The following is a 24,995-nucleotide window of genomic DNA, read 5'->3' as shown; positions in this document are numbered from 1 at the left end:
AGGTGCACAGAGAAGGCAACCTGGGCTGGGTGAGTTGAGTTTAAGGTCTGGTTCGTGTAAAACTGAAATAGAAACAGAGCTCTGGTGAGTTGAAAAGCAGAAAATATCTGCTGCAGAGTGTTCCCCAAAAGGCACCATCCCCTCAAAATGGATTTGGAGACAAATGCTGCAGGACTGGTACTGAATATTAACCATTGAATATCAACCTTAGGGGTTATTGAGCTCTGTGGGATTCTCTAGGAGTTGGTTTGATCTGACACGAGGAAATAAGGCCTGGCTCCGAATCTTTCTGAACATTAGTAATACAAATGCACAGCACTGCCAGTAAAGAGCTCTGCCAGTATTGTCACTGCAATATCAATTCTTTTTTGGAAGAAATGTAGCTTTTTTATTCTTTTTGTTGCATTTATGTAAGTCTATGGTCCAAATTATTAGTGTTAGGAAATCTTTGGTTCGTCTTGAATAAAGCAGAAAGCAAGCTGGGCTTTACATTTGGCAGCACATATATATAGGTTTGATTTAGGGTTGTAAATTAAAAGAGCCAGACTGATTTATGGTAAATCAAAAGTGAAACATTGGCTTTTATATATCATGGGACACATATTCCTCAAAGGAATAATGACTTGCTTTCCTGTTGGCCTTGCATGATTTGCATTTCACTGGAAATGTATAAACTTAGTCACAGAAAAAGTAAATATTTTTGCTCAGAAGAGTGTTTCCAAACCTGTCCTTTAGATAAGGGCTCAAGGAATTGTCGAAAGAAATGTTAGAGACACGAAAATGTGACACAAAAGATACTTTATGCAGTGGGGTTTCTTTCAAGTATCTGTTATCTGTCCAGTGCATCATGTCCTGGTGTGTCCTAAGGTACGTGGGACACGCTGCATTTCATGTCCAGACTGCTGCTCGTGGGATTGAAGGGAGTCAGGGATGTGCAAATGCTCTTGGCAAGTCAGATCCCCATGGTTTTGTCAGGACTGTCCAGCAAACAGGCTGAAGAAGCGATTTGGAAACCCTTGAGCCCATGGGCAGGAACGTGCTGACTCTGACTGAGCCCCCAGGCTGGGAGTGCCCCCCTGGGCTTGGCAGGAACCTGGAAAACGTTTGTGTGAACCCTTTAAACAGACCTGATCCCACCACATGAGATCCCGTGAGAGCAGAGGAGAGCTGAATCTCTGTCTGTGAGAGAAATCCGATGGAGAACACTGGGGAGAGCAAAATCTGTCAGAAATAACAGCTACTGGAGATTCCCATCCTGCCTGAGGGCTCTCCCCCAGTTTCTGGGACACGAACAGTCTGACCTTTGGCATTTGCACTTCCCCAAGTTCCACCACTGTGAATTGAATTACTTTTGTAAACTTAAATACATGTGTGAGATTAGTTACTAACTCCAGTCATCAGTTCAGGAAAGTTAACACACTAAAAAATAACAGGCAAAATGTGTTTTAACCCTTCTCTAGCCTGAGTTCACAAGTAGTTGAATTCACTGACAGAGTACAGTGGGTGTTCATGAATTAAAAACAATTAAATCATATTAAATAGGGTCAAATATCTGAGAGCTTCCAGAGACCACTTGCAGTGTAAGTTATGCAATATTTGTTGCATATCTTTTCACATGAGGTTCTAGTGCTGGGGTACAAATACCTGGTCATGTATTTCAGGAGGTGTTAAGGGCTGCAGCTGCCATGAGGATGGACACGATTTTTGTCATTCTGAGCAGTTTTAGCCTGTCATCATTTGGGCTTGGAATTTGTTCCATGGAATGCTGAAGCATGAAACATCTGGGTTTTCCTTCAGCAAGGTGTGGCTATCCATAGGAATGCTGACTTGGGAAGGGGGGTTTTGATTATCAAGGCTGTTTCTTAACTTTGTTATCAATGGAAGTTACAACTCCATGGATAAAGGAAGCTGTGACATAAGGAACGTACAAAATGTGGAGCACAGGTTGTTTTAATCACAGAAGTGTTCAACTTGTTTCAACAGATAAGGAAATATTTGTGAATCTTTTTTTTTTTAATAGCACATTGTTATAATACTTTACATATACACTGTACAATAATTCTTTTGTATCCAAGACTTTCATACAGAAAAAAAAAAAAAAATAGTTCTATAAAACATTCCGTAGTTCATTGGAAAGATTTGGAATAAAACACGGGGAGCTCTTAATCTGCAGGTTATCAAACGGGGGGCAAAATTCTGGCAATTCTTTTGTTCTTGTACATTCATATTGGCAAAAGGGAACCTGTTATGCCTTGGAGGACACAGGGGAGCATTGCCAGCCCTCTGTGCAAAGCATAACAGAGCAGAGCAGGTACCTCCAGGAGGTTTGTCCCTCGTCCTGCACGAGTGCCAACCCCACAGACTCTTTACAGGACAACTGGTGTTTGTTTCTAAGCAACAGATACATGAGACCATGGCAGTTCAAAGCTGTGAGCGTGCAGGGTCGGATGGAATGAGCCTCCAAGGGTTTGTTTGTGGTTTTTTTTTAGGAAGTGAGCCCTTCAAGGTTCGCTGATGTCGATGAATTCCTTCTCGGGGGGAGGCCCCCCTCGGTACCAGCTGCAGGTGCCGTCGCTCCTCTTGATGCAGGCGTAGTGCTTGGCCTGGTGCCCGTAGAGCTTCCTCTCGATCAGCCAGTCTGTCCACAGGCACTCGTTGGGGGCCGTGATGGAGCAGGGCACCATGTAGCACGTGGTGATCTGGGGGCAAAGAGCTCGGTCAGCACCCTGCAGCTTCCTTTGGGCCGGGGTTTGCGCTCAAAAATGCGACTAAAGGGCGTAGGAGGGAGCAGGCATTGCTCTGCTCTGCACTCACCTTGCAGCCACAGCCCATCTGGTACCTCTGGTTCAGGCTCTTCTTCTGAGACAAGGATAGATCATCCCACGGCTCGATGTAGTTGCACAAATGGATGAGCACTTTGCCGTCGCTTAAAATCTGGCCTGTGGCATGGAAAACACAAAAAAAGCAAGGCAATAAAAATGTTTTCTAAACATTGGAACAGGAGTGTAAGAAGACCTCAAGTTTTTAACTAATTGCACCAAATTAGTCATACTTAAAACATTTTTTTTAATTAATTTAATTATAACTGAGAGAATACTCTTCTGATTGCAAGCTGGGCAGATGTAAAAGATTGAAGAAGGGTATTTTTCAAAAGATGTTGATAATCTGCCTGCCAGGGGTGCATGCGAATGCAGTGCTATGTTAAACTGGATTTTAGGACTCTCTGGAAAAATCTGTGGTTACATTGAAGCCCAGACCTGCAAACACACAGGCACGTGTTGGCTCATTATGCATGTTTGCATTCCTGGGAAAATCAGTACTGTTGGTTTTAATTGAATAATAATGGCAAGTACTGAATCAAAATTCCTTCTCTTTATTAATTATATCATCATTGACCTTCGCTTCCTTTGGAACTGCTCTAAGATTGCTGGAGGAAGGATGGAAAGCATGTAAGACCACGCTATAACTGCAGCTGAACAAAACTTTTACATCCCATTGTGTTTGCATTTAGTTTGCATTCCTTTTTAGCATATTTTAGCAAATTCACTCTAAGCAGTTACTTCTGGCTTTCCAGGAACACTAACTGTGTTTCATTTTACCTGTTAGAAGATACTGTTTTTTGTTGTTGGCTTCTAGTTTCACTCCACAGAGTGATGAATCAAAAGGGGTGTAGACATACTGGACATCCTTGAGCTTTTCAAATCCTTTAAACATCTGAAAATGATCAGAAACAGAGAGTCAGTAGTGGAAAACAAGCATGAAAAAACAGTTGCAAACAAGAGCTGGAAGAGGTACAGGGCGAGTCTCTTTAAAGGAGGCTCCAAAGTCTGAATTAATATGAGAAAGCACCAACAATTGGACTTTTCTCTCCACTTAATGAAACACATCCAATAGTTTTAGGAGGAAATTAGGTAGGTCTTCATTTTTTAAATGATAGCTTTTAAAATGTGCTTTTTCAGTGCATTTAATGGCTTGCTAAAACTTTCTCCTCAATTTATATTCTACTGGCATCTTCCCTTTGAGGAGCAATGCAGAGACAGCATTCACCCCAAGCAAAATGCAAATATTTCTCGGTGTATTCACGTGGGGAATTTTCTCTTGACCTCTGTGGTTGTTGGGATCTCCAGGGACACCAAACATGCTGAAGAACTGAGCATTTTCTGAGCATTGTTCTCATGTTTGGTCACTAAAGCAAAGTAGTTTTCCATATCCAAAATTCTCACCAATGGGACCTTCTCAAATAACTGCTGGAAAACTTGATCCAGCCCTTAGGATTTACACCCTGCAGCCCCAAAATGGAGAGATTTGGGATCAGTGCAGTTTTCAGACTGGCTGCCCCTTAACCAGCAGTTTCAACCCCGAAAAGAAATCTTAAATGAGCCATTAGAAGATCCAAACAAGCTTGGCTGTGTCCAAACACAGCGAGGAGGGAGCAGAAGGTGCTGCTCAGCCTCGGAGTGGCTGTCATCACCTCGTGTGCCACCACCAGCCCGGTGACATCATGCCACGTGTTGACAGCTGGGGACAATGGCAGGGGCTCACAGCTCTCCCAGTCGCAGCTGGTGTCACTGGAAAATGTGTTTGTGTTCCTCAAGCCCTCCCAGGAGATTCAAATAGTACAGGCCACTAGAAAATACACTGTAATGTGTTGGTTTTTCTGAAGACTTGTTTATGGAGGGGGGAAAAAAGCCAACGTTGCTGTCACCGCGCTGCCGATCCAAAAATATTAGATGGGGTTTGAAATACTTCAGAGAAAAAAAACAAACAGGCCCAGCCAGAGCAAAACACAAACCAAACTGGCACCCTGTCCAAAGCAGCAGTGGAAATCACAGAAAACCTCCGTAATGATGAGGAAAATGTGTCTGGGACAGGGCCCCACGTGAGCTCTGCACGTGTCCTCTGCCTCAAGCTCTCTCCACGTTCAGAAACCTTCAGGAGATTGTAGGGAACAGCTTTTCCATGGATGTCTCAGCCCTCGATCTCACATTTGGGGGCTTTATGCAGAAAACACACCTTGATTTAGCCATAAAACTCCCTAAATATGCATAGCAATGCACAAGAGAGATTTAGTTAATATTTAAATGAGTTTGATGCTTGTTTTGTTGCAGGTATTTTGGTTGCTTGGTTGGAGTTTTTCTGAAATTTCTGCCTGACTTATCTCTGGTTTTGACCTATATAATTGTTACAGCATTTCTAAAGATTATAATCTTGTGCTTAACTCAGTAAATCATATTTAATCTTCTAAATCATATCCTCCCATCTCCTAAAAGCGTGGCTATTTCTCCATAAAGGGATAAGGTGGTTGGATTTGGTTCTGCATGGTCCGTGGACACCTGAGCTCCTGGTGAGACTTTACTGAAGCAGGGAAACAAGGTGAGGATTTGGGGGATAGAGAGATGTGAACCTGCTCCTAAAGTCTGTATGGACACTGTCCCTGTCCTCCTGAGGGGTGTAACCAGCACCAACACATGTCTTGGCTTTAAGATTTGAGAAGGAGTATGATGACCAAGTCAGTTACAAAAATATTATGGAGAAATATTCAGTTTCACGTAAATCATATATTATCTTCTCTCTTTAATATCATGCTGTAAATATTGCAAGAACAGAACAATAGTGGAAAACATTTACGGCTTCTTGACATGCCAACCCACCCCTATAAAATGAATAACCCTGTTGTCAACATTTTTTTATTTCTGAAAATTAATACCAAAATAATATCCAATATTTCCATCTAGAGTAGCAACGTTTTAATGCTAAGCCTAATGCACTGGATTTAAAATCAGAGAGACAGAATTTAAGCCATCCACATTAATGGAACAGCTCAACAACCCTGAGAGCAACAGAGCAGAGAAACAGCAGCACTGTGCTGTTACAGTCCAATACAACCTCCAAAGGCTCTGTGTTCCCTTTCCAAGAGAGGAGAATTGATGAGGGAAATGTGAATATCTGAGTGGCCTAAAAACACTCCCCAAAACTCACACCGAGGTGATAATCATGGATGAATTGTATAGCTCAAAGGGGATGATGGGGCAGTCTGTTCTTCCCTGCTGTGTTACACAAAGCACATTCCTGGCCTGTCCCCCACCCTGTGCCTGCTCCTGCACTGGGTTGTCCAGAGCCCCGTGGTCAGAGCCACTGGACATCCAAAGGACCCTTCAGTTTGTAGGACTGCAGGGCACCAGGAGGAGTCATCAGTAGTGCTTGGGAGAAGGTCAGAATAGCGAGCAGAGAACATCCTCCCCCTGCACACACACACTGCTGAGTTAAATTCTTTTGAATTTAACTCTTTTAACTCGCCTGAGGTGAGCCATGGTGGGACCAAGCTGCTGCTCTGGGCTCAGTTACTCAGCAAACAGAGTCATTGTCCAGCAGCTTTAATTTTTACCTCTGTGCCACCTACCAATTAGATCCTTGGGATGCCACAGCTTACCTCCCCCTCTGTCACTCCTGTGGGGTTTATCAGGTGCAGCCGCCTTGCTGGGTTTATTCTGGTGCCACCCTGGGTGCACAGGTGAACCCCCACAGAGGGTGGGCAGGTCACAGAGCTCCTGTTTTCCAGACAAAATCCTTCCCTTCCCAAAATCCCTCCCTCCCTGGAGCAGAGAGCTGGGTCCTGAAGTGGTCCTGAACCCCCTCTGCTCAGAAGGAAGGATTTGAGGGGTGGGGGCTGTCACTGTTGTTAGTCTAAGCTTGTGTGTGATGATGTAGAGCATCTTTCATTAAAAAACACATCTCTGCTTTGTCCAGGCCTGGCTGACTTGCCCTCTGAACTGGGCTGGAATTAAACAAACATCTCCTACTGCTGCCCGAGTTCTGAACTGGCCTCCACTGGTGAAAATTAGGGAGGAACTCCAAAGCAGCTGCAATACACAAATATATTTCAGAGATTTCACACAGAGATTTTTGTGCTGGGGCTGAAGAATGGGATTATAGATTGAAAATAATCACTCAGATTAGACTTCTCATTTTTCTTGTTTGTGCTGAGGTAGAAGATGATTTGCATTCCTATCAAGTCACCGAAGTGTTGCAGAGTAGCAGCAGAACATTAAAGTGCCAGTGGGAGGAAAGGGAATTCTGTGGCATTGATGTACTTATTTCTGTAAAGAAACATTTGAATATATCCTTAATATTTAAGAAGACAGAAATTGGCAGATGGTGAAGAACTTTGGGGTTTGTTTTAGCAATGTAGAGACTGACTTGTAGATGCTGCTGTAAAACCTTAACAAAAATCATGTGTGATAACCATCCTTATGAATACTTTGGGTTATTCTTGTTTACCACAGATTTTTCCTACTTAAACTCCTGTGAGGGGGTTGTATCAGTAGATACAATATGAATGATTGAATTTTCTTTTGAAAGCATGTAGCCATTCATAATGATCTTAACTGCTCCCAGTAAATGAAAATATTATATACTATTAATAGTTTATGGTTTATAGTTTGTATTTTAAATGTAAATATTAAAAAATAATATTCAGTGAAAAATAAGAGATGAAACCATCTGGAAAAACAACCAACCAAATCAAACCACCTGTGCACACTCACACATTTTAATTTAGAGAGATTACTTCTTGTGTATTCCAGAAAAAGGTAAACCATGATCATTTGAACTTCAGTCAGAGTTTGACAGTGACTTGAATGGGATCAAGATATGTCTTCTTAAAATGTATTAATGAAGGCATCTCCTTATTGGAGCTGAACAAATAGTGGAAAAATCTTGTGAGATTCTGGATCTGTGTCTTTGGGTGTTTGCTTCCCCAGTAACACTCATACAAGTGGATTTTTGTTTATGTGAGTGTGAGGGAAGGACTCCTGCCCTGCAAATATCCCTGTTCACAACAAACACAGGGTTTGCTCTCCCAGCTGGAAATGCTCCCCTCTGTTTGGAAAGTTTGGATCATCCAGAGCTGCCACAGCATCAGAGCACAGGTGATCAGGAATCCTCCAAAACCAGATGTACTGACACCACTCACAGGCTAAAGCACATTTTTTGGAACCTTCATAAATTATCAATAACAAAATTTCTCATCAAAATATCATTATTTAGCAAAAACCACCTGGATGTCAGAACAGCTTTCTTTTCTTTTCTTTTTTTCATCCCTCCTTTGGTTTATTCTGTGTATTTCATCTGGGTCTAACTGTGGAGGCAGCTGGAGCAGCATTTCCAGCTTCCCAGCACTTTGGGCTAAATTATTTTGGGCTGAAATATGCAGAGGTTATCAGCATTGAACTTCAAAAAAGCTGAGTGATTCCATGTACCTTTATTTGTTTGATTTCATACCGGATCATTTTGTGGGTATCAAGGGGATCATCACTGGCAGGAACCACCTTTTCACTGGATATTTTTGCTCGGATCACTGGAAGAGAGAGAGAGATTGAAATGCAAATGAGCAGATGCCCAATTTTACAAGCAGAAGTGAAAATTACATTGATAGATTTCAGCATTGTTTTGACACTTCAGCTACAAGTAGATTTTAAAGATTTTACCATAAGAACACCAGCTGAGCTCCTGAAAACAAAAGCAAGTGGGCTGTCTGTGATGTAAATCTGAATTCCCAAGTATCTGGAAACCTGATTGATGTTACCACTCAGTTTTGACAAAAACTGTCCATCAAGATCTCTGGAAGACTTGAATCCCATAAAATTTGACAAAATACCCATCATTATAATCAGTGAGCAGAGGAAAGGGACACTGCTGTTGATGACAGAATTGCTGATCAGATAAACACACTTGAAGTATCACCGTGAAAGCCTGGGCCAGGCAAGATGAAAGCATTGATTTCATGCCTGAAATCAGAAGAAAAGTCTTAATTCACTTTTCTGAGCCTTGACAGGGCACACCATTAGTTGTGTTAACCTGGAGAAATCAGTGCTCCCTGTTTGGATGTACTTAATTTATTTCCTGTTCTTTAATCAAGGAAAGTAGATTTTACAGAAGAAATGGATTCTTCCCCCCTCTCTTTGTTTGAGGCATCTCTGCTGTATGTGATGTTTAAAATGTACTACAACTCTGGCACAGTGGTTCTAAGAATATGGTACGTGGCCAAAATTCCTCTTTGGATTTTTATCCCCCCAAATCAGTGAGAGCCCCAGTTTTGCTCCATTCTGGATGGCCACTGCTACAGCTCCTGGGTTAGAACAGTCTGTGCCTGTGGAGAGGCACTGGCAAAGGCCAGAGCAGAGGAAAGTTTTGTGACATCCTCCCCAAAAACTCCTCATTTCTTTGCTAGATTAACCTGGTTTTTATCACATTTAACATCATAGTTAAAGAAAAGGAATAGGAAACCCAGCCGGGTAGAGGTCAGTCCCACCTCACCCTGGGCAATTCCCACTTCCTCACTAATTAGCAGAGCAAACCAGATGGAATAACCAACGTGATGCAGATGCCTGCAGCTTCCAAGCTCCAGCCTCTATCTCTTGGCACCATGCTCCCTCCTCCTGAGCCATTTAAACCCTTTTTGAGGAGCATTTTAGACTTATTGGGAGGAAAGAGTTCTTTTAAGTACAAGCAGCAAATTCCTCATTTCACGTGGTAAGTGGCAGCATCTCTTTAATCATCTGCAGATGTGAGCAATCCCACAAATTAACTGTGTGTCTGCAGTGCTCTGGTCTCCTTCCAGGGGAAAAGTGGTGTGGATAGTGTGTGCTCTACACTGCTGGCAGGCACAAATTAGGATTGTGTTGTTTTGAGATGCTCTCCTTTGCATCATTACTTCCTAAAAAAAAAAAAAAAGGGTTTTCTCATTAAAGAGTCTGTTCAATTCTGAGGGAAAGGGCTGAGAAAACAATGTTATTCTCCCAGAACCATAACATGGTTTATATGCAGTAAATCTTTTCCTGCCTACTCAATGTAGGATAATTGAAACTACTTTCCCCCTTGTGTTTAATGTTGCAATGTTGTGTATTTCTGTATTTTTATGAAATTCTACTTGTTAGCACAGGAGAGGAACGTATATATGACCCCTGATAGATCCAGAGGTCTCTGTGGAGTTGTGCAAGACTGAAAGTGTAACATCCTGGGGTTCATCATGAAGAGACCCTTTTAGTGCGTGTGGAGAAGAGAATGAGAACTATTTTTGTGTTGTGTGTGTTTCATTCATTTGTTTGTTTGCAAGAAAGCTTCCAGACAGCAAAGGAGGGCAAATTGAGATTTTGTTGGGTTTTTTAACAGTAAGAAAGTTTTATTGTCTACATTTTTAGCTATTTGGGTTTTACCCTTCTATTCTCCTGAAACCAAACTCAAACACACAGAGATCTTTTGGGGCCTTTTCATCCTTCTTGAGTTTCTCTTTTTATCTGTGCATTAATACTTTTTTGCGATCAGTGTCGTCTAGCTGTCTCCTCAAACCTCTGATTCATGTGGTTGCTTCTGTTTTTAACCACAAGCACTTCCTGCAGGAGCATTCCTGGGCCCGGCCATCTCCCTCTCCTCACTCGTGGTTCAGGGCTGGTTGGGGCTCAGGATTCCTCCGAGTCTGCACTTCTTTTCAGGACACGGTTTCAAGTGTTCCACGGCTGGCTTGGCCTCTCAGTGTGAGTGAGAACAGCCTCTGCTTGTTCAGTAATAATGTCATTTTATCTGTCAGGCAGTTATTGCTTCCTTATGAGGAATTTGCATATATGGAATACACATGCACAGACTTCGTGTTCCAGTGCCAGTAATTCCGAATGCCTCCGATTCGTTCTGCACTGAAAATACAGAGTTCAGTATTTCAGTGGGAGGATGGAGCTTTTCTGTGGGACTCAGCTTTGATAAAATGCATTTTTTTTGTCTCCACTTTGCAGCTGGAGGTTGTCTCTGGTGACTGAAGTGAAAGGAAATGAATTTGAGCTACAGGAGGACCATGCTCAGCCCTGGGGCACTCAGGGTTAGAAATGTGTTAAGGAGATATTTACTCCTCCTTTCCTGAGTAACAGTGAACCTCTCCCAACCATTTGTTCATCAGCAGAAGATCATTTTAACCGGGTAAAAGACAGAACATATCGAGTTTATCATTTGATACCTTTGTGTTTATACAGTCAGGAGAAAAGTGAGGGGTTTGTACCACACAAGAGTGTTTCTATGCAATAAAGGGTAGAAAGTTAGGCATTAACAGCATCTTTCCCTAACCTGGGTGATCCCCTTCTGGAACTAGCTGCACTAATTGCCGTGATGATGTGCCATCACCTTGTGTGTTAGAGGTTTTTGTGATTGTGAGGAACTATTTTACTGAGGGCACATTTCCTTCTACTGGGTAAATTCCCTGCCAAGAGATTGATTCTACCCCACCACAGTGACAAAAGCCATGAAATATGAAGGGACAGAAGACACAAAAAGCTGAGCAGTCACTGGAGGGCCCATTCCAAGGCACGGATATGGATGGAATCCGGATAAACCGAATCCTTGCGCTTTGCCTACTGAGATTCACATATTCCCTAAAATTTGTGTCCTTTTTAGACTCTGAGTTATTTCTAAGACAACAACAGAGGGGAAACTGTTGAGTGAAGAATTACTGTCATTGGTACAAATTGGTATTATTAAATAATATATTCTCCATCACAGTATCTAATATTTTATATAATATTGCTGTGCTGACACAAGTGGTAGGATTATCCTCCTTAAGCTGCTTTTCACAGTCCGAGTGTTTGAAGAAGGGCAACTTTACTCAGCTAAAGTAATCAACTTTACTACTCCTTAAAAGAGGAAAGGAAATTGGAGTTTACTCCCCAGATAAATCTCATAATCCTAAGAAACAGGAGGTAAGGAGAAGATAAAAAATGGATGAACAAATGATGTCTTTTCCCCCAGTATCTGTTAAGTACCAGCAACTGCACAGTGAAAAACAATTATCTAGGAAGATATTTAAGATATTGCTAGATATAAGAAAAAGAACTTAGGTATTATATATAAATCCTTATGTGCATTCTTGTTTTAAATATATAAATATCAAAATACAGAAATATAGAAATATGAAAATGTATAAATATACAAATATATAAATAGATATAAAAATAATATAGACATATACAAATATATAAATAATATATGAATATGCAAATATATAAATTTGCAAATATGCATATATAAATATATATGTTGATATATAAATATATAAATATATAAATATATAAATATATAAATATATAAATATATAAATATATAAATATATAAATATATAAATATATAAATATATAAATATATTGAGGAAGAATCTCTTTCAGTTGTGCCTGCAGTTCACTTCAGCTTTTTTACAGACTGCACCACAGCTCTGTGAATAGAAATATGATCTCCATCTCCTCTCAAGAAATCCTCATCCTCTCAAGAAATCAGGAAAGTTTAGCTCCTATCTCACAAGTTTATGATCAGAATCAGCTCTGCTACAAAAACCTTGAAACAAGACCTCAATAACCTCGGTTGACAGGAAAAGATGTAAGCTACTGAAAAGTTATGATAATAACTCATGAAGCTCTGGTTTTCTCTTATATTTTATAGGCTCAATTTAGCCCTTCCATTTAATTACCTAAAGTATAAGGAGCAGTTTTTGAGCACTTCTTCCTGCCTGTCCCTTTAGTGTCTGACACTTCAGTCAAGCTGCTGAAAGATGTTCTTGCTCTCAGAGGGACAAGGAATAAATGGCACAAGGAGAGGGACCTAAATAAAAGTGTGTGGCTGTTACACAGTTGGGCTGGCATCCTAAATATAGATAAAAAGCACCCAAAAAGTGCTTTTCTGAAGCACCACGTCAGTCAGAGGGTGTGGTATGAAATGCAGCATAGCTATGGACACAGAATATGGATGTGCATCATTTTAAAGGCCCTTATATTCCAATTAACTTCTCCATATACAAATCTGTCCTTTCACCTAAATGGAAGCACTTTCATACACAACATGCAGCTGTCTCTGCTGTAAGATTAATTTGAATTTCTATTATCTATCTATCATCTATCAGAACTTCTTTCCTCTTTGGGGTGCAGGAGCTTAAAACTTGCTCCATAAATGTCTCCAATTCCTAGAAGATCACACCCAGAATTTTGGTAAAAGGAAAATCCCACAGTGACAACTGCTGGAGCCCCAACCTCAGAGACCTCGAGTTTATGGAAACTCAGTTCAAAAACTCTTCTTGTCCAAAAGTGATGGTTTTTGGGGGGTGGGAGAGAAGAGGGTTTTGCTTTCCTCAGAAGTGCATATGTAGACTTCTTTTTCCTCAAAAGAAGTTACTGAAAGAGGATTTTGCCTCATTGCAACACTTTTGTGAGATCCAACGCTGTTTTACAAATCCAAAGGAGCCCCAGTGCCCCAGACATGGCAATCATTCCTGTTCCATTGCCCCTTTTCTTGTTCCATTGCACTGCAGCCCTTCCCATCCCAGGCCACTCAAACGTGGCTGGGACATGGCACCGAGGTGTCTTGGGTTTATACACGGAAAGAATTTGTCAAAAGAACCTGCAAAAGAGTCCACATTGGGGGTTTGGAGCTGTGAAGGTCAAGTTTCCAGGTCCAGTGGTTCAGAATAATGGAATAGAATTCAGAAAAATAGAATAATGAAATAGAAGTTAGAATATTAGAATAATATTAGAATAATATTAGAATAATATTAGAATAGAGCAGGAAAGAGCTGCACTGGCTCTGGGCTCTGCAGGCCAGGTGGCAGTGGCTGTCCCTGTCCCTGGGGTCCCAGGCTGGGGTTACTTCCAGGTGTGTTGTTTTTCCTTTATTCTGCCTGCTTAACTGGCTGTAGCAAAATAGAAATGCATTCCCAGTTCACCTGTGGCAGTCTTGACAACTTTACACTGCCTGGCAAAGATGTGTCTGTCTGTTTTTAAGGTCTCATTTAAGTAACTGTTTTTCTACAGTTTATTATTTTATACATGTATTTTTTTTACTTTCTACATTTATTATTTTATATGTCCTAGTTTATTTTGTAGTCATGTAAGGGAAGTTCCCAGAACTGCTGCTTTAGCTAATCAATGGTGTAATACTGATGGTTTTCATTTGAGTATTGGGATAAACCACTTAGAAATACCCCAGTGCAGTGTTGGTGCCACAGGACTTTTTCCCAGCCAGAACAAAACCCAGCCAAGGGTTTTCCATTAAGAAATTTTCTCAACCAAAGATTGAGATGGTGATTTCCTTCAGGGTTTACTGTGGGATTAAGAAAGAAGGGGTTTTATTAACACCCTGTCACTGCAAGTGCTCAAATTTGTTCTCTGTAAGAGAAGATGGGGGACAAGTGGGATAATGAGATTTTCAGCAGTGCCCATCTTCAGTTTGGGCAGTGAATGAATTCAGAGGGTTCAGCAGGAGACCAGAGAGGAAGCTGGAAATCCCAGAAGGGGACTGGAATTCTTTCCTCCCCTCACCAGAGCTGCTCCAGGGGGAATGTTGGTGTGCAGCCTGGCCAGCAAACACCACTGCAGCTCAGATTTGCCTCCAGCTGAAGTCAGGCATCTGGAACTGGCCAGGAATTTAAATGTGAACAACCAGAAAGCAAAATAACTTCAAGTTTGTGAGCAGAACCCCATCTATGCAGTCACCTAAAGCCAAGTTATGGTAAAATAATGCAAGGAGTCCAAGAAAAACTCTGGAGAGGGGGTGTGACCACATTGTTTCATCGACTTTCTTTGTGTCTGGAGGCCATAGAAGCTGAGCCCCATCTATTATGGCCCACTCTTGGTCTCTTGGAGGAGAATAATGGCAAGAAATGCTATCAGAGCTGCCAAGGAACACAGTCAGGAACACTTGGGTTTCAGGAGTACACAGACATGACAAAAAATATTCTTTAGATAGGAAACTAGACATCTGAGACACTGAACTTTTCTTGCAGAGAGGGAACAGAGTCAGCAGGAAAGGAGAATGAATAATCAACCTCACAAAAAGAGAAATCTGCACAGAACTTGTCACAACAGACCAAAATCAATGAACCCCCTTAAAGCGACGCTGCACTGGATAGAAAAGGTAGAACAGGTATCTTGGCTAGAATTCCAAATTAAACATGGTCTGTTGGCTGCTGATTTAAATTGCCCACAAAACCTCTAACTTGTGCAAGAGGTTGTAAGAGTCTTTCTCTGTAATTTAGAGCAACTGTCCCATCTGCTCAGCATTGCCACTCTCCCTTTCTCTGCCCTTGTTGAACTAAACATGCTGGATTGTTCAGCTGTGTCAGGGATTTTCTTGCCACATTTGTTTGTGGTAAAGCTTTGATTCTCACCAATGAAGAGAGCAAATTAACTTGCTTAAATATTCATGTACACAGAAAATACCAAAATTTCTCGGAATACGCATGAGAGGAGGAAAGAAGCATTGGTAACTCTGACTGTAACTCTGATTGAAGCTCACAGGTATCACCAATGCTGCCAAAAGGAGGCAAAAGTTATTGGCTGGCATAAAACAGTATTGGAAAAGGAGTAATTTAATACCCAGTGTGTACCTTTACATACACACTGATGTTTTTAAAGCAGATTATTTTAGAGATAATTTTGGGGAGAATTAAGGGTTTGTTTTCTTTGTGTTCCAGTGTTTGATCTGCACATGTTGGCTTCCAACAGGAGTGGCACTCGTGCTGTGTCAGTCATTTGAAATCTCTGGGAATGTCTGTGTGCATTCCATACATCCCTGGGAGCAGGAACCTTTTCTGCCACGAGCAGCCATCTCTGCCAGTGCCACCAGGGTGATGTTTTGGCTCAATAAATTGCCCTTAACCTGAACTGTTTAAAACCTTTCCAAAGCAAGTCCCTGGACAGCAAATATTCTGGTTTTTTCTGCCCATGCTGAAGGATTTGCCAACTACACTCTCATGAAGATGCCAATATTTTTTATCCTCTTCCCACTTCATTTTTCTCTAGTCTGAGTCCAAAAGAAAAGGCTCTGCTGGTGCTGTAACTCCATTTCATATATTTTGAGGTGGTCTGTATTGCATAAGAAGGGTTTGTACTCTGGGTTTGCAAAAGCTCTCCTACTTCTCCCTGCTTCAGGTATCTGCTTTTCAACTTGGTGGCTTGTGAATCCTTACCTTTATTTACAATAAGCAGCCTGAGCTGAACTCAGGCAACTCTCACTTTTGCAAATTAACTCATATTTAATTGCATCTTTCAGAATCTGCTTGTTATGAATTTACTGGGGTGCTTCCAGTCAGATCCAGACCACCTCTGCCATGGGTGTCCAAGTGCTTTACCTCCAACTGGCTTTGCTGGGGGTTTTTTAATCAACACTTGCTGGCCACCATCACCACCTCTGGAGATAGATCAAAATATCCATTTGGATATGGATAAACCATCTGGTTTTTAATGTTTATCCAGAAGATTCCCAGTCTTGGGGCAGGGGTAGGCTGGAAGTGGAGTCTGGGTGCTGGATGAGGACTGATGTGTGTCAGGATGGTTCGGGCAGTGTTTTTGGGAGGTCACAAATGACTCCTAGATCCCCACTGGAGTGCTGCCAAACTCTTGGTGGTACTGCCAGGCTGGGGATGAGATGGATACAACACATTGCCATGAGAAAAAATCTGGGAAACCTTTCCAATGGCTCCTGTCACAGCCTTGGAGTGCAGGTGTCCCTCACAGACTTTGCCTTTGATGCTTTCAACATCCAGGAGACTGCACCCACTCTTTTGCAGCGTTGGTTTCTGAATTATTGCACAGCTTTGAATAGTTTCAGACTTCAGCAGAGAGAGAGATGTTTATTTCAGGATCTGCTGAGGTGCTACTTCATCCTGACTCTTTCAGGAGTGGAAACCTAAGATTAAACCCCTCCATTTTTATTTCTCTTTTGAGAACCAGTGCCTGTTGAATGTTCTTTGAATTATTTTTAAACAGCTGAAAAAGAACAAATGTGTTTGGCAAATGTCTCATCTATCAATTAACCTTTCAACAGGACAGAGCAGCAAACAGTAGCTTCATTTCCAGTCTGTAACTCAACTCAGATGTTTGGGGCTGTGGGACAAGCTCAGTTCTAGATGCAAACACAGTGAGCAGCAGCAAAGCTGGCCCAATACTGAGTGAGAAGGAAAAAAATCTTCTCCTCTGGATTTGCAGGATGGATTTCTTATCTGTAAGTCTACATTGTCACTTGACCCAAAGTCAAGGAATCTTTAGTTCAGAAGATGTTTCTGCTAGTTGGGATAAAGGCAGTTTTATTTTTCCTGCTCTGTATTTTTGTTTCCTGATATTCCATCCATAAATGCTCATAGCCAACTGTAAAGTAACTGAATCATCAGCACAGTAATCAGCTGAACCACGGTTCTAAAATCATGAGAAAGAAAAATAGTGGAGCTTTGTGGACTGTTTGGACACAGTTGTTTTGGATCTGTAAACACAGAGCTTGTTGAAGAATTTAACTGTACCTGTAGCAGGATTTTCCCTTTATTCTATGGAAAGCAATGTATGGAAAAGCATTTCCAAGTCTTGGTGATGCTTCCAGTTGCATAAGAAAAGGGTGGTTTGATAATCCTATCTGTAACTGAGAAATCAAAGCCTTACAGTGAAGTTCATGACTTGGACTAAAACTCCCCAGAAACTTTTGAAGAGTGAAAACCCCATAAATACCCTCAAAGTTAAGCAGATACCAAGGATTTTTTAAATTACCTTGTGATATGGGTATGAATTTGCACTGCATTATTTCCCAGTGTAAATGCTTTGCAGAATTTGGTTTCTCTGTAGGGTTTTATTTACACAGAACTGTTCTAGTCTGCATCCAAACTGCATTTCCCGTTCAGGCATCCAGGTCTATGCTTAAGCTCATTAGGACTCTCAGGTAGGTCAGGATTTTGTGCATCTCTGTGTTTTTGGCTCAGGATGCAAAAATTCCTCATGTTGAAGGCAGGAGTTGATCGGGTTTGGCTTCCTTGTTAAACCAGAAGATTATGTGGTTTTATTTTTTTTTTAATTTAGAAGAATACATTCAATTTATGATGGTGAGGTTTTAAAATCTCACTTTCATAAACATTCAAATAGAAGAGGCGAGTGTATTTTTAACGGAAGTGTGGGATTCTTTTAACTTAAATATCACCTAAAAGCTGCCCTGATTTCCTAATGTTGTTCAAGGTCAGCTTTATTTTCCTGCACTGTTTTCACAGCTGCTCCTCATGTTACCAGAAACATTTCTCTCTGCTTTACAAGCCTCAGATACCACATCATTTGACTGGTAATCAACATCTGCCTAATTTCAGCTGAAGAATAACACCCTCTTTATGCTCCAAAGACTGTAGAACAACATGCATGATGTTATTGTGGATTTCCATTCATGGGGACGCGGCCCTTCCTCGGGGCGGAAGGAACCCCACATTGCTGAGATACTTTTTAATGAGAGAGTTTGGGATTAAAGTTGGCACATTAATAGGATTAAGATCTTGGCAGTCTTTCATGTTCTCTGTTTTATATTATTTAATCTTTGTTTCTAAGCCTGAGTTTTGTTCTCCGCTCGGTGTGTGTAGAGTGTTGTTTTTGAAGTGATGGGGTTTAGTTTCCCAGAATTACAGCAAATGCTTTTAAATAAAAGTAACTCAGCTTTTTAGTTTCCTTCTCCTGAATTTAGAGCACACTCAGCAACAAACTGGGATTACTGAGTTACTTTTAAGTCAGGCAACCAGCACAATTCTCCTGAAATTTCATTCTACTACACAATAGCCAGCTCTGGGTTTGTTTTTCTTTTTTTCACTAAAGCTAAATTATGTTACAGTTTTCAGCTCTGTTGTAATTGACAGGAATGTTGTGCTCAGTGGGTTTGGCTCCTTAAAATCCCGTCCCGTTGTTCAGTTTTGTGATGCCACCTCATTTTACAGCTACGACTTTGAAGTGTTGGGAACACTGCCATGAAAATCCAGCAAGCAGAGGGAAGGAGAACGACTGGGTTTGCCCTGAGTGAGCCCCATTTCCGTGCTGAAATGGCAGAATTCTGAACACCACTCATCTACAGAATACTGGAAATAATTTCTTAAGGTTGCATGAGATTGGCAGTGTGATTCAAGTCTTGAGTTCAGCGCTGAAAAGTAACTTAGGACACTAACTTTACATGGATTTCTTAAGTTCAAAGTGTTTGCTCCCATCCTAAACCCTCAAGTAATCGTAGGGTTATTTGTAGGTCCTATTCAGGTCTTATTCTCCCTATTCCCAAACAGGAATTCCAGGCTTGATCCTAGGAAGCTGTTTCACTGATATTTTAGTGACATTTATTTTCACTGTTCAGCTGCAAAAGGAAGGACTCACAGCTCTTCCCACAGTGGCATTCCAGGAATTCATTGAATGGGAATACTGAGGTGCTTCACTGGACCTTCAGGTACAAACACACAGAATTGTAATCAGTGAGTGACACCACAGCATTCCTGCAGCCAGAGCAGCCAGGTTTCTTAGGATTTTTGCATTTTTTAAAGCTGTTCGAAGTTTCAGACTGTGATTCCAAGCAATTTATATGTACTGCAATAATTCCTGAATTGCCATCCATGGCATTTTTATCAGTGATGGGCCTTTGCAGGGTGCCAGGTATTTTTTTTTTCTCTCTAAATGGATCAGCAGCTACTTTAAACTAAACAACTTCTTAGAATTCATGCTGTCCAGTTTATTAAATTTTTTATTTGAAAGTGCTATTAATATGTATAAAAGTATTCATGAAAGTAAGAAAAATTAATTTGTATTTATTTTGTACTTAGAGAAGTAAAGAAACCTGTCCCCTTCTCTGTAACTGAGTTTGATGGGCACTGTACAGTCAAGATAGGTTGAAATGTCTATTTCTCAATAATTTTTGTTAATGAACCTAACATTTGTCATCTAACAACAGGGAAGAGTGATTGTTAATGATTCCTACCTCCCAACACTGCTTCCTGAGCACTGGTGGGACACACAGGACTGGAATTCTGCTTTCCTCAGCCCCTTGCTGAGAAAAAGGCAGAGACTTGCCTCATTTTCAGCCCCTCTGCATTAAACCTCCCACCATGAGTTTTGAGATCAGGATAATTTTAGCTTGTTTCAGGAGGATTCATTGGTTATGGGTTCTGGAGATGTAACTGGCAGCATTCTCCCCCAGTGGCACCAATGCTGCCTCCCCACTTCTTTTCCACAAAAATCCTTGCAGGAACCTCGCTCAGGTGTGGAGCTTTGCCTGGTTTTGGGACAGAGCTGGAACAGCACCAGCCCAGTGCAGCATTTCTGCCACCCAATTCCCAATTCTTGGAGCAGAAACTCAGCTTCCACTCCTGTGTGTGAGCCCTGAGGAATGGTGGCTGCATGTTCCTTCCTGGTCAGTGACAAGTGGCTCTGGAAATGTGCATTATTGGCACTGGTTTGCACCCTAGGGCAAGGAGGGGTTGTAAAGCAGTGGGATCTGCCTCTGCTTGGCAGGGCAGGAAGAGAAATGCAGATATGAGTTCTCCATGCCCTGGGGAGGTCCAAAAAGCTGTAGGAATTCCAGGATTGCCCATGAGCCCAGGTCAGAGGGTATCTGGAAGCATTGCCCAGGGCGCTTCCAGGAGCTGTCTTGCCTAAGCAACAGCATCAGGAGCCCGGATTTTTAATAGGATTCATAAAAACCTTGCCAGAAAGCCAAGCCCTCATACCACAGCCCTTTGGGGTGGCTGTCACTGCTGGTATGGACACTGTGTCCCCAAGGACACGAAGGGCAATGACATCACTGCTAAATTTGGTGCCAAAGCTCCCCTGAAGGGAGGACATGCAGTGACCAGACCTGCCCAGTGCCACTGCTCACTGGGAATAGAACACAGCAGAGTAACAACAAAACATTTCATTTCACTGTTCACCTTTCCTCTCCTCCCTTGGAAGAAGCACCATCCCCATTTCCAAAACATTCCCCAACGCTGATTTTTCCCATCAGGCAAAAATTACTTCCCACCTAATAATGTACAAATTAATCCGTTCCAGCACAAAACTGGATTTTATAGAGCACAGAGGCAAAACTGTGGGACACTGAGCCATGAAAGTTTTCATTTGAAATTCAATAATAAAGAAATAGCATATTGTGACTTTCTCCCAGAGGAGCTGACTCTGAAAACTTAAGTCTGGCATATTCAAAGCAAGTTTTTACTGTTATGTTTAAATGTGATTAAAATTTAATATATCATCTGGCACATCTTTACAATGCTTGATCTCAGTAATCTTGGGAGATTTTAACGGGCTGAAAAGGCTGCCAAGCTCCAGCTGTAATGTTTCCATCCTATTCTGAAATGTGCCACTCTTCTCCAAAGCTGCAGAACTGTTTTCTGAAGTTATATTATATATATTCGTATGCAAGACCTGTTCCTCATTGCTGCTCAGCAAAAATATAATTCTCAATATATTCTTAAGAAAAAACAACAATAAGATGGTTGAAATCAGAAAGAATACAACGAACTTTGAGGGGAGCTGGTGTTACACAGCTAAGAAATGTGAAGGGTTTACATATTTGTCCTACTGTCCAAAAAATAGCCCAAGGGGAAAAAACAGCATGAATTTAAAGTGCCAGACTTTAGAAAGGAATCAGTGCTGTCCATACCCCATTTCTGTCTCCAGATTGCCTGAAGTGCACATTGGTTTAGAACTGAGGCCAGGAAGACAAATTCAGTGGCAAAAGGGAAATCTGTTATCTTGGCACTATCTGGTAAACTCAATTGCATCCATGTTTCTCTCCAAAGAAAGGCAATTATCCAAAGGGTTTTTGTGTATTGGCTTGGCACTCCAGGGCCTCACTACTGAATTTGTTATCCAGCACCTCCTTCCCACATTTTTGTGAGGAGAAAACCTGGGCAATGTGGTCAGCACTGATAATTAGCACGGACATCCTGTCTAATTAAACCTCTCCATTCCCAGGGAAAGTCCTGTGGGAAAGCAGAGGTGTTCTCTGGGGGCTGGAGGAATTCAGCACGTCTCAGGAAGGCCCCAGCACCATTTAGAGGAACACAAGAGGGATGTGTCTCTCGTTTTTTGTAAAAGGCATGTATCTCATGGTGCCAGGCCCTTCCTGCTAATGAGTTACCTCACCCTGGAGTGAAATTTAAAACTACTGAGAAGCTCATGAAAATTTCTCATATCAGTACAAAATTGCATCCTCTGAAGGCTCTGTGGGAAGATGAACAAACCCAAGGTCAGATAAATGGCAGGACTGGCACAGCACTCCTGATTTACCCTGGCAAATCCCATGGCTCTTCCCATGGTGTCCAACCCTTAATGCCTGCAGGGCTCTCCACTCATCCCTGATTTCAGCTGAGGCGGGACCAGGAGCTCTCCCTGACTCTTATCACTGTCAGGTTGCTCAGGTTCTGTGCTACCTGTGGGCATTTAGAGCCACAAAAACTTGCTGGCACTGAAAGACAAAGTGTCACAGCACCAATCATCTTAACAAAAGCCAAAGCCAAAGAGCTCATCCCAGACGTCATGAATTTCTCTGCTTGTTTTCCCTTGGATCTCTCAAAAATGCTGTTACTGGGGGGCTTCACACATTCAATTAGAGGTTCAGGTAATGTCAATTCAATCCCTCCACTTCCATCACAGTCATGCTGAAGGAAATTGAAAATGTCACATTTACACCGTGGCTGAAGGACACGTGATGGTCAGCAGCTCCATGAGCGAGCCTGAGACTTTATCTCTGGCTTTTCCCTGGGGCTTTGGGTCCCAGCATCTTTATTTTAATAAGCTGTGCTGGGAAATACTGCAAGGAAATCCTTGGCCGTGTTTGTGGGTGCAGAGGATGAATTCAATAACCGAAGAACTGGAGCAGTCTCAGCAAAGGGCTGGCCCCCGGGTGGCCCTGAGGCCACAGGTGTGTCCCCAAGGCACAGCCCCAATTCCCAGGGGAAGGGCAGTGCCTGGCCAGGGCTCCAGCCCGGGGTGCCCCTTCCCGCCGGGCACAGCTCCTCTCCCGGGCACAAAGGCTGCTGGCACCGGCCTGGGGAGCTGCCTCTGCCAAGCAGAGTTTCCTCTCACACAGGACAGGCAGCTCCACTCCAGCTCCTCCAAAGGGGTTTTGCTCGGTTTATGCAAAATATTGTGGCCAAAGCATATCCAGTAATTCAGCCATAAATGCTTCGAGCAGGTTTTATGTGTGTGTCTATGCAAATGCACGCACAGAAATATGTATACATTCATAGGAAGAATTCCCTTCATCTCCCATTTTATAATATACAGAAATGGTATTTTAAAATTATAGTGAACAAAGGGATCCTTGACACAAACATTCCTCAGCCAAAAGAGGAAGTTTACTTAGATAGGAATATTTATAGGAGTGAGAGCTTGAGCATCAGGTCCAAACATTGTAACATAAAACTATCTTCAGCTTTTAAATAAAAAGGAGCGTGAGATGGTTCCTATTTGCAAAATATATCTAAGAACTGAGTAAATATGAATTTATATCATCAGAATGGCTTCCCTAAGGAAGGCAGCCCATATGAATATTTTGAATTTCCTCTATACGGTAAAATTGTTAATTTTGGAAAATCTTTACATTAAGTGTGTTGAGAAACTGTCACAAATGCACAGGCATGCAGCAGGCTGCAGCAGTTAAATGTACATGTATTTAGTTGTAGCACAACTTTTATTTCCTCTCGCTCCTTGAACACCCCCAAGCGTGTAATGCCTGGTGGAGGTACCTCCACGAAGGAGATTGCTTAACACGGGCAGATTAAAAACCAATTTAACTGATGGCCACAAACAGAGCTTAGAGTTTGTCATGGCCACAAAGATTTTCTGTCACGGCATAAAAGCAATGAATCAGTATGCAGAAGGGACTGCCTGCCCCATAGAGATGCTAATTCTGTGACACTTTGGAAACTCATGTTCTACATTTACTGTTCACACCCGATAGAAGCCAACCAGCCTTAGCCTGAGCTAATGAAATCAAAAGGCTGCAAAATGTCACATTTTCGCAAAATGTCACATTTTCTCATCCCCATGCAACCTAACTTTGCGATCTTTAGGCTCTTCCTGTAAGTTATTTGACAACCACGGTGCTGCCTGGCTGTCATGAGACGCAGTTGTCCCAAAACCGGAAAGTCACATTCACACAGAGCTGCTGTAGCCAGTTTATCTGCAGAAAATAAAGGGCCTGTCAGTTTCCTGCTCCAGAAGATGACAGAAAACCACAAGAATAAATTAAAGAAAGTATAGAATAGCAGAACAAAGATCAAAAGTTTCAGCAAGTTAGCATTGGGGACTTATATTTTGTGGTCCTTTGGTTTTGGGTTTTTTTTTCCCCTGAAGTGCTATAAATGCACAGTGTAGACATTGCAGGCATATTTCAATAGGAAACTTTATATATAGCAGACACTGCTAACAGCAGATATTTGAAAGCTCAGGTATTCTCTAAGTTAGGACCTAACATAAAAATATATCAAAGAGGGTAAGAGTAGGGAGAAAGCCTCTCTCTAACACAGCAATCCCAGCCATTTATAACCACGAAACACTCTGGCAACGCGCGGGAAGCGGAGCAGCTCCTGGCACCCATTCCCCTGTGAAAGGGCTGTGCAGAAGAGCTTCCAGCACCCAATTTCCCCGCACCCCTCGCTGCCAAAGGGCCCCGCGAGAGGCGACCGGTGTCCCGCGGAGCCGGACTCACCGAGCGCAGCATCGCACAGCAGCTGCTGCGGGTGCGCGGGCGCGCAGCTACAGCCGGACACGGCCGCGGGCAGCGCCGCCAGCGCCAGCGCCAGCACCAGCGCTGCCGCCCGGCTCCCGGGGCTCCCGGGGGTCCCGCTGCCCGCTCGGCTCATGCTCCACACGGGGAAAGGCTCTCCTGGCGCTGCGCGGTGCCCGCTGCGCTGGCCCGGCCGCTCCGCGCTGCTCGCTCCGCGCTGCGATGCTCGCGGTGATGCTCGCGGTGATGCTCGCGGTGATGCTCGCTCCGAGCGCCGCCGGGGCTCACTGGCTCCAAAGTGCCCTGACATGGGACCCTCTTATTTATGGCCCCGGCGCCAAGTCCCGGCTCCGCCTTCCCGCAGTTAAAAGCTCATTTATTGGTGACATCGGCCCGGGGTACCTCGGCCGGCAGCGCGGGAGTGGAAATGTTAATCACCAAAAGCCTTCAAAAAAACAGCTTTTACGAGGATC

At 42.5% G+C, this 24,995-nt stretch overlaps 2 protein-coding genes across 2 annotated transcripts in view; one reads left to right on the top strand and one right to left on the bottom strand.

Moving 5' to 3' along the window:
• Positions 1 to 24,995, top strand: part of SYN2 (synapsin II) — a 153,639-nt gene that overhangs the window by 78,271 nt on the left and 50,373 nt on the right. The gene's annotated exons all lie outside the window — the stretch shown is intronic.
• TIMP4 (TIMP metallopeptidase inhibitor 4) lies at positions 1,933 to 24,832 on the bottom strand. Its single transcript, XM_069027773.1, has 5 exons — positions 24,505 to 24,832; positions 8,259 to 8,356; positions 3,600 to 3,714; positions 2,815 to 2,939; positions 1,933 to 2,699 (listed from the first exon to the last, which is right to left on the bottom strand). Exons 1-5 carry the CDS (start codon positions 24,830 to 24,832, stop codon positions 2,502 to 2,504), a joined length of 864 nt encoding a protein of 287 aa, XP_068883874.1. The 3' UTR covers positions 1,933 to 2,501.

This window comes from Aphelocoma coerulescens, chromosome 12 (genome assembly GCF_041296385.1).
Source record: "Aphelocoma coerulescens isolate FSJ_1873_10779 chromosome 12, UR_Acoe_1.0, whole genome shotgun sequence".
NCBI lineage: Eukaryota > Metazoa > Chordata > Aves > Passeriformes > Corvidae > Aphelocoma > Aphelocoma coerulescens.
Note: the sequence above shows the minus strand (reverse complement) of the source record. Positions and strands in the feature narration are given on the sequence as shown.